The sequence below is a fragment of the Equus przewalskii genome, chromosome 15 (assembly GCF_037783145.1).
Source record: "Equus przewalskii isolate Varuska chromosome 15, EquPr2, whole genome shotgun sequence".
Lineage (NCBI taxonomy): Eukaryota > Metazoa > Chordata > Mammalia > Perissodactyla > Equidae > Equus > Equus przewalskii.
This window is the reverse complement of record NC_091845.1, coordinates 73,204,875-73,221,280: the sequence shown is the minus strand read 5'-3', so window position 1 is coordinate 73,221,280 and position 16,406 is coordinate 73,204,875. Positions and strand designations below refer to the sequence as shown.

At 33.6% G+C, this 16,406-nt stretch overlaps 1 protein-coding gene across 6 annotated transcripts in view; it reads left to right on the top strand.

The window, feature by feature from the left end:
- The window catches only part of STAG1 (STAG1 cohesin complex component), a 363,800-nt gene that overhangs the window by 223,292 nt on the left and 124,102 nt on the right, over nt 1-16,406 (top strand). For all 6 annotated transcript variants that reach the window (XM_070576138.1, XM_070576137.1, XM_070576141.1 and 3 more), the window contains one exon: nt 15,683-15,806. In XM_070576138.1, the coding sequence (XP_070432239.1) occupies nt 15,683-15,806 (124 nt within the window). The remainder of the gene's footprint in view (nt 1-15,682; nt 15,807-16,406) is intronic.

Sequence of the window (16,406 nt, the reverse complement as noted above, 5' to 3'; positions counted from 1 at the left end):
TTGGTTGATTCTCAAATGTTAAACTCAACCTTAAATTCTTTAGTTAAAACACAGACACAACATACTGTCTTTTTAGGTATTGTTGGACATGATTTGCTGAAATTTCTCTAAGAATTTTTGCGTCTGTGTTCAAGAGGGATATGTATCTTTTTTTATTTTATTAAATGTCTCTGACTACTTTTTGGTACCAGGGTAATGCTGGCTTTGTAGAATGAGTTGCAATATATTCTTTCCTCTTTAATTTTCTGGAAAAGTTTAATAGAGTATTATTTCTTCTTCAGATATAAATTATACCATTGGGGCCTAGAGCTTTCTTTGTAGGGATGTTTTTAACTACAAGTTAAATTTCTTTAGTAGAGATAAGACTGATCAATTTATGTCTTGAAAGAAAATATCTTCATCTAAGTTGTTGAATTCTCTTCAACAAGTTCAGCATAAAGTTGTTCATCGCTATCTCTCTGTCATCAGTGTGTCTAGAGCTAATCAATTGTGTTTATTTTTCTTAAATGAAATTTTGGTTACATTGAACTTCTCTATTGTTTTTCTGCTTTGTTTCATTGATTTCTACTCTTTTCTTTATTATTTCCTTTCTTCTGCTTACTTTGGGTTTCACTTCCTCTCTTCTTTAGTTTCTCAAGGTGGAAACTGAGATAATTGATTTGAGGCCTTTCTTTTTTTCTAATATAGTAATTTATTTCTATAAATTTCTCTATTATTATTGCTTTAGCTATATCCTCTAAATCTGGATATTTCCATTTTCATTAAATTTAAAATACTTTCTAATTTCCCTTTTGACTTGTTTCTGTGACCCATGGATTATTTAGATGTGTGATATTTAGTTTGTAAATATCTGAGAACTTTCCAGATAACTTTCTGTTACTGATTTATAGTTTAATTCCATTGTAGTCACACAACATACTTTATATGATTTGAATGCTTATAAACTTAGTGAAATTTGTTTTATGGCCCACAGTATAGTCTATCTTGATAAATGTTCTATTTGCTCAGAGAAAGAATATGTATTCTACTTTTGTTTTTATGTTAGTTAGGTCAAAATTGGTTGATAGTGTTGTTCAAGTCTTTTCTATCCTTATTGATTTTCTGTCTGTTCTAACAATTATCGAGAGAGATTTTATAGGAGTACTTTTTGTATTCTTGATACAAGTCTATTATCACATAAATGATTTGCAGTTTTTTTCTGCAGCTTTCTATTAATTTGCTTATTGATGCCTTTTGAGGAACAAAAGTTTTCAATTTGAATGAAGTAATTTATCAGTTTTTCTTCTCTGGTCATGCCTTTGGTGTCTTGTCTGTGAACATTTTGCCTAACTCTAAATTTTCTTCTGTTTTATTCTAGAGGGTTTAATCATTTCATCTTTTCGATTAAGGTATATGAACCTGTTTTTTCTTTTTTGAGGAAGATTAGCCCTGAGCTAACATCTGCTGCCAAGCCTCCTCTTTTTGCTGAGGAAGACTGCCCCTGAGCTCACATCCATGCCCATCTTCCTCTACTTTATAGTGGGACGCCTGCCACAGCATGGCTTCCCAAGCGGTGCCATGTCCGCACCCAGGATCCTAACCGGCGAACCCTGGGCTACTGAAGCAGAACATACACACTTAACTGCTGCACCACCAGGCCTGCCCCATGAACGTTTTTTTTAAGGATTGGTACCTGAGCTAACATATATTGCCAGTAGTCTATTTTTTTTTCCCCTTCTTCTCTCCAAAGCCCCCCAGTACGTAGTTGTATATTTCTAGTTGTAGGTCCTTTTGACTCTGCTATGCGGATGCCCCCTCAGCATGGCTTCATGAGCGGTGCTAGGTCCATGCCCAGGATCTGAACTGGTGAAACACTGGGCTGCAGAAGCAGAGTGCTAACTTAACCACTCAGCCACGGGACTGGCCCCTATGAACCATTCTTTTAAGTTAATTTTTGTGTATGATACAGTATAAGGGTATAAGTCCACTTTTTGCATATAGGTATTCATTTGTCCAAGCACCATTTGGTGAAAGACTATCCTTCTCCAATCAAATTGCCTTGGCGCTTTTGTTGAAAATTAAATGACCATAAATGCAAAGTTTTATTTTTGGATTTTCTAGTCTATCTATTCTTACATTCATACCACTCATATTGATTACAATAGTTTTAGAGTGGTTTTTTTTAAGCTTTATTGAGATATAATTGACATAACATATGTAGGTATAAGATGTACAACGTGATGATTTGATATTGTGAGATGACTACCACAATAAAGTTAACACCTCCATCACCTTACGTAATTACCTTTTTGTGTCTGTGTGGTGCTAACATTTAAGATTTACTCTGTTAGCAGCTTTCAAGTATGTCATATAGTATTGTTAACTGTAGTCACCATGCTGTTATTATTAGATCTCCAGAACTTGTTCATCTTATAACTGGAGGTTTATACTCTTTGACCAGCATCTCCCCATTTCCCCTACCCTCCAGCCTCTGGCAACCACCATTCCACTCATTCTACTCTGTATTTTGGCTTTTATAGATTCCACATATAAGTGCGAACAGACAGTATTTGTCTTTTAGAGTAAGTTCTTAAAAGTAGATAGTGTTAAGTCCTCCTACTTTATTCTTTTTCAAAGTTGTGATTATTACAAGTCCTTTGCATTTCTGTATAAATTCTAGGATCAGCTTGTCAATTTTTACACAAAAACTTGCTGGAATTTTGATGGAGAATATAATGAATCTGTAGACTAATTTGGAGAAAATTGCCCTCTTAACAATATTGAATCTTCCAGTCTATAAATATAGATTGTTTCTCTATTTATTTAGATACTCTTTAATTTCTATTAGCAACTTTTTATGATTTGCAGTATACAAGTCTTATACTACTTTTGTTAAATTTATTTCTAAGTGTTTTCATTTTTTATGCTGTTGTAAATGTAATTGTTTTCTTAATTTCTGTTCTACACTATTCTTTATTAATATATGAAAACAGTTTTTTGTTACTGCAGAATTACAAAATATTTTCATTAGTTCTATAGTTTTTGGGTTGTTGGTGTGTTTTTTTTGTAGATTCTTTGGATTTTCTACATACAGGATCATGTCATCTGTAAATAAAGACAGTTTTAATTCTTTCTGTCTATGTCTTTAATTTCTGGGGGTTTTTTTTGCCGTATTGTACTGTCTAAAATCTCTAGTACAGTATTTAAAAAAGTGGTGAGAGAAGATAGGTTTGCTTTGTTCCTGATCTTAAGAGGAAAACAATCTGTCTTTAAGATTAAATAGGATGTCATTAGGTGTAAATTGTATGTTCATACCCTGTAGTAGGATGAGGAAATTTCCCTCTAGCATAATTTGTTGGGTGTTTTTATGATGATTGATTGACTTTCTTTTTTTTTTTCGTTTTGGCTGAAATGATTATACAGGCTTTTTCCTTTATTCTATTAATATAGTGTATTAATTCATTGATTTTCAGGTATTAGACCAATCTTGCATTCTGAGAAAAATTTCACATAGTTATTTATAATCCTTTTTATATGCTGCTGGATTCAGTTTGCTAATATTTTGTTAAGGATTTTTGTATTTTACTTTTATAAGGGGTAATACCTAGGTACTTGGTTGTTAATGCCGTCAAGTCAATTCTGATTCCTAGCAACCCTGTGTACAGCAGAGCTGAACCCTGCCGGATTTTTGTTTTTGTTTTTGTTTTGTGCCATCCTCTCATCTTCTGGCGCTATATGACAATGTTCCACAGCTTCTTAGGATTTTCATGGCCAATTTTTTCAGAAATCGGTGGCCAGATCCTTCTTCCTAGTCTGTCTCAGTCTGGAAGCTCCAGTAAAACCTGTCCACTGTGAGTGAACCTGCTGGTATTTGAAGTACCAGTGGTGTAGCTTTCAACATCTCAGCAACACACAGCTGCCACAGTATTACAACTGAGAGACAGGTGGTGTGATTCCCTGTGCAGGAAACAAACCCAGGCCTCAGCCCAGAGAGCATCAAATCTTAACCACTAGACCACTAACCTGGTTACTAGCCTCATAGAGTCCACTGGGAACTGTTCCGTCCTGCTCTGTTTTTTGAAAGAGTTTGTGGAAGATTGGTATTATTTCTTCTTTATTAATTTGGTAGACTTTACCAGAGAAGCCCTTAAAGCCTAGGTTTTTCTTTGTGTGAAGGTTTTTAATTACTAATTAATGTTCTTATTATAGATCTACCCCAATTTTCTGTTTCATGTTGATTCATTATGGTAATTTGTGTCTCTCAAAAATGTGTCCATTTCATGTATATTGCAAATTTAATGGCGTAATGTTGTTCATGATATTTCCTTACAATCTTTTTTGTAGGATTGGCAGTGATGTCTCCTTACTCATTTCTGATTTTGTAATTTGTGTCTTTTCTATTTTTTGTCTTGGTCAGTCTAGCTAAAGATTTATCAGTTGTGTTAATCTTTTCAAAGAACTAACTTTTGGTTTCATTGACGTTCTCTATTTATGTGGTTTTTTATTTTGTTGATTTTTGCCTCAGTCTTTATTATTCCCATTCATCTGATTGCTTTAATTTTAATTTGCTCATCTTTTACTAGTTTTCTAAGGTTTGGAGACTCAGACTATTGATTTTATATCCTCTTTCTTTTCTTATCTAGCATTTTATAAATTTCCCTCAAAGCATTGATTTAGTGACATACCATGACTCTTGATATGTTGTATTTTTGTTCAGTACAAAATATTTCTCTATTTTACTTGTGATTTCTGTTTTGACTCATGGGTTATTCTTTTGTTTAATTTCCAAATATTTGGAGGTTTTCCAAATTAATTTCTGTTGTTAATTTCTAATTTAATTCCATTGTGGGTAGTAAACAAACTTTGAGGGATTTCAGTCATTTTACATTTAATGGGACTTGTTTCTCACCCCAACTAATTGTATTATCAAAAAACAGTATTCCATGTGCTTATAAAAAGAATATACTATGCTGTTTTGTTATATTTTCCTAAGTTGACCTTTTTATCGTTATGAAGTGTCCCTTTCTAATATGATGTTTTTATCTTAAAGACTTTTTTATCTGAAAATACCTCTCTAGCTCTTTTGTGGTTATTTTTTGCATGGTATATCTTTTATCATCCTTTCACTTTCAACCTATTTGTGTTTCTGAATATGAAATATGTCTCTTACGGACAGTCTATAATTGGATCTTGTGTTTTTATCTAGTCTAACAATATTTTTTATGGTGGCTCTAGGTATTAAAATATGAAGAATAAGTTATTTGAAACTTCATCCCATTAAGATGACTCAATTTCACAAAGATATCACATCTTTGCTCTAGTATAGCTCCACTTTCTTGTCCTTCCTTTGTGCTGTTATTGTTGTATGTATTTTATCTGTGTTTCTTATTAACCCAACAATACTATGTTAACCATTATTGGTATATACAGTCTTATGACTTTAATGAAATTAAGAGGAGAAAAGAAATTTTATGCCATCCTCTATATTTACCCTCTTGTTAATATTTCCAGGACTCTTCATTTTCTCTGAAGGGTTCGCTGAGTTATTGTATAGTGTTAACTCCTTTCAGTTTGAAGGACTTCCTTTACCCTTTTTAAAGGCAAGTTTACTAGCAGCAAATTCTCTTAGTCCTTTTTTTTTTATCTGGAAACGTCATTATTTAAACTTCGTTTTTGGAAGGTAGTTTTGCTGGGTATAGAATTCTTGGTAGACAGTTTTATTTTTTGCTTACGACACTTTCAGTGTTATTTTACCACCTACTGGACTTCATTCTTTCTGGTTAAAAACCAGTAGTTAATCCAGTTGTTCCCCTGTACACTGAGTCAGTTTTTATTTTTTGCTTTCAGGAGGGTTTTTTTTTCCCTTTTTCTTTGGCTTTCAACAGTTTCCTTATTAGTGTCTAGGTGTAGACTTCTTTGTGTTTGTCCTACCATGATTTTGTTGGCCTTTTTGGGTCCGTAGATTAATATTTTTCATCAAATTTCAGAAGCTTTTAACCACTGATTCTTCAAATATTTTTTACCCATTTCTTTTTGTTTAGACTCCTTTAATGCATATGCTGCTAAATATGATACTGTTCTACAGGTTTCTTGAGCTTTGTTTCTCTCTCTTCAATTTTTTTATCTCTATTTTGTAGATCATTTCTAGTTACCTATCTTCGCATTCAGTGTTTCTTCTTCCAAGTCAAATATGCTCCTGAAACATGAGTTTTTTTATTTCAGTTATTGTAGTTTTTAGTTGGTCCTATTTTTATAGTTTTTATTTCTTTATCAGGATATACTGTTGGTTGAGTTCTTTAAATATGGTTTCTTTTAATCCATTGATTATATTTATTGGATCTGATTTAAATATTTTGCTAAATTTAACAGCTGGGCCCACCCAAAGATAGTTTCTTTTGACTGTTTTAATTCCTGAGTATTGGCAATACTTTCTTTTACTGTGCATGTCTCGTAATTTTTTTGTCAAAAACTACCCATTTAACATAATATACTGTAGCAAATTTAATTCTTATTTTCTTGTCCCTGAAGTTTGTTGTGTTATTGGGTGTTTTGTTTTTTAATAATTTACTTGGATTTAATCTTAGGAATTTGTCTCTCCTGCTCTGTACGGTCACTGACGTCTCTGCTCAGTAGTTTTTCGGGGAATTTTTTTTTTTTGCATATTCCAAAGGGATTCCTGTTATGGCCACATGGTTTCATGGTCAACCAGTGACTGGTCAGAACTTTTAACAAAGCACCAATAAGGTTTCCACCCTCTGCAGATGGCTCTGAATGTGAATGAAGGAGAAGTACATTCAGAGTTCAAACAAATTTGAAGTCTGTCCTGGATTTTATTTTACGTTGGCCCTGGCACTCTTGGGACTTTTTATTTGGTGCTTTCTGCACAGCCTCCCTGTCAGCCAGTGATGTGTGGAGAACATGATTCTGCTCAGGTTACTCTTGCATTTGCACACAACCTCCTAGCCAGCCATTTATCTGTGGGAAGCTTTGTCTAGTTACTCTATGACTCATTTCCAGGATCTCTGTGTTGTATTTTTGGCTAGTCCACCTATGTGCTTGGGCCAACCCAAGTGGGTCTGCAGCTTTCAGCCAGCAGGACTTTGGTCTTCCCCATTCATTTTGTTTAGAGTTTGCTCTTTTTTATTGGTATCTTCCCTGGATTTAGGTATTTAACACTGGGCTCCCAATCAAGTTAGCTCCTTCAGCATTAAAATTGGTGGTTTTCATGGGTGTCTCAGCTCTGTTAAGTCTACCACATCTGTTGCTCTGGGTTTTAGGATGTTTGAAGGGGTTAGTTCCATGCCAAAATGCCATAGGTTTCCACTGTTTCAACAAAAAGTTTAGCAGCTTTTTATGAATAGATGCATCTCACTTTTTTTGGTTGATTTTTCAGAAAACTGAAATGATCGTTTTTGTCTTTTTAGTTGTTTTGAGGGAAGAGAACTTTCCAACCAGTATAGTGTCCCATTGCCTCACCTTCATTTTTGAAAGGTATTTTCTCTTAGTTTGGAATTCTAAGTTGACATTCTTGTTTTTTTCAATACTTTAAAGGAATTGATCCACTACTTCTGGTTTGCCCTTGCTTCCAACTAAAAAGAAGTCTGCTGTCATTCTTATCGTGTATCCTTTGTAGTTAATTTATCTTTTTGTTCTGGTTGCATTTAAGATTTTTCTCTTTACTACTAGTTTTGACCAATCTTGTTAGGATGTTCTTTGGTATTATTTTCTTCATGTTTCTTTTCTCTCTTCCATGCTCTTCTTTAGCCTCTTGAACATACATATTTGCTATAACAACTGTTTTAATGTCCTAATTTACTAGTTTTATCATCTGTGTCATTTCTGGTTCTGTTTGTATTGATTGATTTTTCTCCTTACTATGGGTCATTTTCCTACTCCTTTGGATACCAAGCATTATGGGTTTTGCTTTATTGGGTGTTAGGTAATTTTATATTCTTATAAATATTTGTCCAGTTTTTCTGGAACATAATTATGTGTGATCCTTTCAAGACTTGTTTTTAAGGTTTGTTAAGGGGACTAAAGCAACATTTAGTCTAAGGGTAATTTTCCTTCAGTACCAGGATAATACCATTCTTTGTACTCTACTTGATGCCCTGTGAATTACAAGCCTTTTCTGCTCTGGCTCATTGGGACATAGAGTATTCCCAGACCTTTGTTTACTCCAGAGATTGCTCTCTCTGTGTTTTCCATTTCTTCCCCAGCCTTGGTTGATTTGTTCATATGTATATGCTGTCTAGTACTGAGCTGAAGAGTAGATAGGGTCTTTCATCAGGTCTCCAGAGCTTGCGCACTCTGTGCGTCTCTTCACTCTGGTACTATGCCTTATAAAATCTAGCTATTTGTCCTCTGGAGTCCCAGATCTTTCCCCTCAACTCTGCCTAGGTTCCCCTGCCTATGCTGCTGCCTGGCAGGCAGCAATCTGGGGCAATCTTAAGGCTCACCTTATTTGTTATCCCTCTCTCACAGATTGTTGTCTTGCTTTGCCTAATATCCAACATCTAAAAAACATTATTTTATATATTTTGTGCAGTTTGTTTCAAGTGGGAGAATAAACCCTGTGCATCTTGGCTCAGCCACGCAAACTTGAGTGTAGAATCCATATTATTTTTTATGATTTTACCTTAATCTTCAACACCAAAATAATATAGCTTTTATTTTGGTGACTCACCTTCATCAAGTCTTGGCAAAGCTTTCAACCTATTAATCTCATAGAAACGACAATTCCTGAATTTCCTGCTGTTACCCTATTGATTTGTTTTCTGTTTAATCAGATCTTGCATAAACTAGTGTTAGATCTATCACACTTTACTTTCAATACATTAAAATCTAACCTGGTCAAAACAGGATTGCAAATATAGTTGAGTGTGTGACCAGCCTGCCAAAGTGATCATGGATACCTATCGTTGAGTTTCCCGAAGTATCGCTTAATCTGCTTTATTAAGGGGAGATCTTACTGCATGTACATACTGGAAATAGAAGGTGCTATGCAGACATGGCACTTCAGGTTGATGCTTTACATCTCACCTGCTCCCTCAGCTTCAAATAAAAATTGAATATTAATCTACACACTGCTAGATCTAGGTACTAGTTTATAGGAAATACGGAAAGAGAAGAGCATTTTGTCTGACTGAATCCTCTTGGTGTCATTTTAGTCCAGAATGTGGGAAGTTGTACAGACCAAATGACCCAGTTCCTTCAAAAAATAAATGGCATATAGTAAGAACAAGTGGATATAAAAATGCAGTTTAAAATACTCTATATGAAAAAGATATACATAGATATGTATTTAGTGATCAAGATATACTTTAGACTGTTGAAGAGACAATTAGTGAATTAGAGTATAATACTGAGGAATTTATCCAGGCACAGTATAAAGGGATAGAAGATATGGAACAACATTTCTGATACATGGGGGATAGTTTGAGAGGCTTCATAAGTCCTTTATGTAGGATTTCAAAAGAAGAGAGAAATATTGGAAGGAAGTAGTGGTAATGAGAGAACTGCTATTTTTACAAAATTGGTTAAAAAAATATAATCTTCAGATTGGAAAGATTTATTGAGTGTTGAGTAGGTTAACAAAAATATTCTGCATCTAGATATAACCGTAGTCAAAATGCAAAAACGTCAAAGGTCAGTTCTGAGAAAGTCTTAAAAGCAGCTGAAATGAAAAGACTGTTATTTTAGTGATGGTAAAAGAATTAAAAAATTATTAGGGCATAACAACAAATTTAATTAAAGAAGAGATAACAGAGGAAAGATTTCAGCAATTTTGAGGATGTGAAAAGTGGATGTCTTTTATTTTCTAGTTGAGTCTTTCATCTTTATACTACAGTGAAGCATTTCAGAATCACGTTTTCAAAGCTGTTTTTATATAATATCATAATATGATTTGTTCTGAGCAAATTGTCTTTCTATTATTTTAATCTTCTTAGTTCCTAACATTTTATCTTTGACCTAACCTGTGGGTCAGGTTGATAGTTAATTAAAATATGAATATTAATTAAAGATATTTTTCTTCAAAAGTTAATGTATCCTTGACATTCAGCTTTTAATCTTATTTATGCCTAAAATTGTTAATAGTAAAATATTAAGCATAGTGCAGAGAGCCGTGTCACCTGCTCTATATGAGACTCTTAGTGATGCAAGCCTGTCTATGTATTTTGTCACTATTTTCACAATGGATAATACAACAAAAATGAGATGAAAATATTTCCACTTTAATAAACTTATTACATTTCTAATATATTTTAAATAACTCTGGTCATCCTGAAACAATAAAATGAAAGATTTGGATTTAATTAGCAGTGTTTCAGTTCTGTAGGTCTGCTCTCAGAAGCCTTCCTTGCCCCCTTCTACTCCCCTACATTATTTTACATACTTCTGTGTTTCCTATACTGCCCTTTACTAACATTTAACATGCTCTAAGATAATATGTGTTTTAATCATCTTTCTGTAAGTTATGATCTCTCTTCTCAAGTTCTTGTTCACAGTCTAATGAAGGATACAGTATGACTTTTCAGTAACTCGTTCAGCTGTTCCTTTCTCCCTTAGGCTATTTCAAAAAAAATTCTCTATAGTTCTGTTTTGAAAAACGTGATTTTTTTTTTTAACCCAAACATTAGTGATAGAATTGGTTGCGATGTAAATTCATTGCATACTACAATTTAGACACAGACCTTCTTGGCACTCGTAATTTTTTCTCACTCCAGAGATCTCATCAGATTCCTTGTATGTGAGAGATAATTGTTAAGTGTTAAAACGTCCACACTAGCCAAGACTTATTCTCTGAAATTTATATTGCCATCATTTTAATATATCAACTTCCTTACTGGGAAAGCATCTGTAAGGGTAGTGCAGGAAACATTTAATTAAAATTCACTAGACTTAAATTTTATTTTGTTATAAGCAGAAAATAATTTTTAATTTTTACTGAAGTTTAATTGACATAAATATCCTGTTAGTTTCAGGTGGTTACCAGAGGGAGGAGAGTTGGGGTGGGGTGAAATAGCAGAAATAATTTGAGTTCTCTCTGCCAAGTAAGTAATCCTAAATGAAAACTTAAGTCCAGATATTAAATTTGTAAGGGTCCTGTCTCCTAAAAAAAAAGACGTATTAACTGTGAAGATCAGTAAATTAGATAAGTTTTTCATAGAAATGAACATAATCATTCTTTTATACTGTAAAACAGAGTTAAAACAAAGGATTAATTTCTTGAGAATTATTCTTTTCTAGTTTTTCTTTTTCTTTCTTTGAGTTCGCAAGTAAAGAGTATCCTGACTTCATTTTTAGTTGTTCATGTCAAGGCCTCAATACCAGAATGTTATGAAAATTATTCCATCTTATAATTGTCTTATACCTTTCCTCTTGTCTTACTATTTTGTTCCCTGCTTTAATCTTTGCTGTGGAAACTTCCAAACACCTGAAGCTAAACATTACCTTTCTAAATGGAGGAGGCTATTGGAAATTGAGATTAAGAGTTTTAAAAGAAATTTAATATGAAAAGCAAGGATTGGAGGTCTCTTATGCATGAGAAAAATATCTGTATATCAAAAGATACATTGTGATCAAATCAGGGAATATTTAGAAACGCACTAATTTTTATTTTATACTTCATCTACTTAAATACTTCATCTACTTAAATAGAAAGTAAGTTCCTAGAGGGGGCAAGAAAGCTATATCTGGTAGTAAGAGCCTGTGACAAGAATCATGAAAGAACTGAGACTTCACTGGAGCTTGAAAGAGTAATCAGGGTAGAATGAGGGCATTGCAGGCATAGGGGTGACCACAGACATAAAGATGCTGATGCACTCGAGCTGTTTGGACTAAAAAGAACTCATTTATGGATCAGACTAGAAGAAGATTGGTTATGGCTAGATTGGTAGGGGCTTTTAATAATAATAAAAACTAATAATATTAGTTATCTTTTGCCAACAATTTACCCTAAACCTTGTCAGCGTAAAACAACAAACATATATTATCTCATAGTTTCAATGGGTCAGGAATTTGGGAGCAGCCTAGCTAGGTAGTTCTGGTCTAAGTTCTCTCATCAGATTTCAGTCAGGACTTTGGTTGATGCTGCAGTCATTTGAAGGCTTTACTGGAGTTGTAGTATCTGCTTCTAATATGGCTTACATGGCTGGTGGCAGAAGACCCCAGTAACTCACCACGTGGAGTTCTCTATAGGGCCGCTAGAATGTCCTTGAGACATGGCAGTTGGCTCAGAGAGAGTGATCCAAGAAAGAGAACAAAGCAGAAGTCACAAGGTCTTCTGGACCTAGCCTTGGGAGTCAAAATTCATCATTTCCACCACAATATATTTGTTAGAAACAAGTTACTAAGTATACCCACATTCTAGAAAAGAGGAATTTTTCTCCACCGAAGGGAGCTTTAACAAACAATTTGTGGACGTATTTTAATACCACCACATAGGAGTTCTAATTTTACTGTATAGTCTGTGATTACATATTATAATTATGTGTAGAGAATAAATCTAGCAGGGTGGTATCAGCAGGCAAGTGGATTGGAGCTCTAGAACCCAAATAGGAGACAAATCACCTAGGAACTTTTAATAATAATAGAATAGGCTGTCTGACCACACGTAATCAAATTGTAATTCTAGAAAGGATATTTGAATTTTTAAAGTTAAAGGGGGTGTGGTTAAACTGTCATCTGAAGTAAGAAAGGAATGGAATCCTAGGAACATAAGCTGTATCAAAATGTTAGTAGTGCATACTGAGAGGAGCTATGTTGCAAAAATGTACACTTTTAGGAATCTAATTGGCAAGACAAAAAGGCCTGAGAAATGAGGCTTAGACATAAAAATGATCATGAAAAAGATTTTGAACAAGGCTCTGTATTTTCTAGCCTTGGGAATTAGCCACCTATAATCTCAGTAACAGTAGTAATGGTTTGGTAATGGTAATACCTATGGTAGTGAATGGAAGAATGGTTGAGCTTTGTGTATATGTGAAGTTACCATATTTAGTAGTCATGATGGTTTTAATCAGCATACCATACCTATTCGTTTTTGTCCTCAGCCTGCTTTCCTGAGATTGTATAGTAAAACATTTAGCCTAGTTTCTGTTTCAGGATTGATTTTTGCAAGGGTAGTAATAGAGCAGAGAATAAGTATAATGGGTCTCTGGGGGATGACTACTTGCTAGGACTGAGAGAGCTAAAATGATAGGATTTGAGTGTTTTGTGGTTCTGTTTTGTTTTTGGAGGGGGACTGTTTTATTTTTACTATTGTTATCTTTTGTTTTTATTTGGACAACCCAGTAGAAGACCAAGTATATGAACTTGCAGAGATGGAATCTTACAGTAAATAGTAGAACAATACCAAGTGTCAGGCAAGGATATGAAGCACTAATTTATGAGAAATTTGTTAATATTTCATAAAGCTGAAGATGTGTATTCCTTCTCACCCAGTAATTTCACTTCTAGGTATAAAAACTGTCTTACAGAGTTAGTTGACCATGTCTTACATCAGGTACACAGTAGTTGCAAGAAAAAATACTTACTTGCCTTACCACATGTGAAACCTTTTATTATTTCCAATCTTAAATGCTTTGTTTTTGTTGCCACTCACTAAATTTATTTCATAATGTGCTGATAGGTAGCAGTGCACTGTTTGAAAAACATTGCCCTAGGAAAACTCTCTCACATGTGCACAAGGAGACATGTACAGGAATGTTCATGGCATTCATTGTTAATAAAAGCAAAAACTTGGAAACAACCTAAATGTCTGCCAGTGAGAGAATGTACAAATAATTTGTAATATAACTATAGAAGGGAACAGTGAACATGAGTTGGAGCTATATGAATTAGTATGTATAAATTGCAAAATATAGTTTGTGGATAAAGCAAGGTGGAGAAGATACGTACAGGATATTATTTATGTAAACTTTAAAATATGTAAAACAATACATATTTAACAAAGTTAAAGCATAAAGATACAGGTGGGAATGATAGTTATTGAATCAGGGATAGTCATTTACTTTGGGGGAGGGAATTCCAACAGAGGTATACAGAAAGTTTTAATTATAATATTTTATTTGTTAATTGAGCACTGGATACACAGATATTCATTATATTGTCCTCTATAACTTTGTCTGAAATTTTTTATATTTAGCAAAAAGAAAATATCCCTGAACCATTCATGTTCAAATATTATAAAGGTCTAAGAACATCCTTTCACAGCTCTAGTAAAGCTACTTTTATACTCTATTGCCTGTAAATATCTAGATTGATGATGCTTAATTAGTGAACATAATAGTAGCACAGCAGGTAAATAGGAGAGCCAGGGTTTGAACTCAGGATGTCTTGCTCTAGAGCCTGTACTATTAGCCTCTATGCTATAGAATCTCTCCATGAGGAAAAAATATTAACAAAAAAGATAGGAAAGCTAAAGATTGTGATTGGTAGTATGGCTTTGAAAGAGAAAGTTTCTCACATTTTTTTTTAATTAATTTATTTTCGGATGTACATCATATTTCGAATTCTGTGCACATTACATCTTGTTCACCACCCGAAAACTAATTATAGTCCATTTTTATTCTTAAGTAGTGACATGGTCTTAGAAGGAGCTGAGATTTATTAGAGCAGAGAATGAAATATTAGAATACTAGCACCCATTTTGTCACAAAAGTGCAAGTAAGAAAATTCCTTAATTAACATTAAGATTTCAGCTAAATTCTTACCAGATTAATTAATTAATTGACAGGTGATTGCCATGTGTAAATTGGAGAATTAAAAATTATATAAAATTTTAACTTATTCATGTATGGTAAATCAGAAACCTTGAAGATTAAGCTACAAAAGAAAGGGTTCACCTTATTATATTTATATTATTATATTTAATATAATTTGTTAGGGTTTTTTTTAGCTAGAGCTAATAACCTGTTGAAAGATAAGGTAAAAATATTAACATTGTATTTGTTCCTGCCTCACAGATTTTAGAGTAGGAAAATCATTTCAGGAGGGTTGTATTGGATGCTTATGGTGAGGTGAAAAGGTTATCTTGGCATGGAAACCTGACTATTGGGGTTGGTTCTGCCACCACTTTGGTGTAGTCACCAAGATTGTTCCCATTGTGACTAAATGAATTATTCTTCTTCCCTGTGCAATTACTTCAAGATTTTGGATTTTGTAAACTGTCATACATTTTCAAATGATATTGGCTTTTCCAGTTTTGCCTCATAGATACTGACTTGTGTCTTGGTTATAAAAATTTTTTAATTCATTAGATGTATGCCAGCTTAGAAAGATTTACAGTTATTTAGAGAAACAATTTTTTGAGTTCTACATTATGGTATATTTGGTTGTTGGTACTCTGGTTTCCTCAGAAGATTTAACATGTTTGTTGACTCCATAATAGATGTGACACTTTCAGAAAGCTCCAAATGCCGTTTACTGGTCTTAATGAAAATAGAGCAATTGAGTCAAAATAAGATCATTTCCAGAAAGGTTTTTTTTTAAGCTTAGTATTATTAGTTTTTATTTTACAGAAGCCATATAAAAAACAGAAGATAGTCAAGTTGGAGGCCTTTGAGAGTGCAGATACAAATACAGTATTAGGAATGATATCAATATTTATTGCTTGCTGAAAATGAGTATAAAGTACATTCTAGCTTTGGATATTAATCAGAGGTTTGTCCCTCTCTCGTTTTTTTTCTTCCTCCTCTAGTGATGCTATTGCTGAGATTAGAGCCATTTGTATTGAAGAAATTGGAGTATGGATGAAAATGTATAGTGATGCCTTCCTAAATGACAGTTACCTAAAATATGTTGGCTGGACTCTTCATGACAGGGTAAGTTACTCTGTTCCAGGCTTTGATAGAAAATATGCTTGTCTCAATACTAGAATGCCAGGAATTAAGGTGGCAATAGTTGATTTTTAAAGAGTTGTAATATGAAAATTTAAGATGATACAGCTAAATAACTGTTCACTTAATGGCCATGATGAAACTTGAGACATTGGCCCATGTGTGAAAACCCCGTCTTACTTAGTTGTAATGCTGTCTTAAACCAAGATTGGCAACCTGGTACATCTAAAGTTTTAAGAGAATATAGTATCCCCAAAAGCTAATTATAATCTTTTTGTAGTTTGGAATCAAAAGAGATTCCTGTTTCTCTTAATATATAAAAATTAAATAAGCTTTCTTGTTTTGAACTCTCTAGGGTCATATCATAGTACAGTGTTTTATCAGAATTGGAAAGATTTGTTGGATTCTGGAATATTTGATCTAAAAATCTATTTCTACTTCTACCCACTTAGAAAAGGCTCTGACTTTAAAAGGAATCCCACATTACTGAGTCCCGAATAAGTAATCCTCAAAATAACCAAGGGTGGGAATGATAAATTACTGAAACTTTTATATTGAGTGGCCTGACTTTCTTTAAGTTGATTG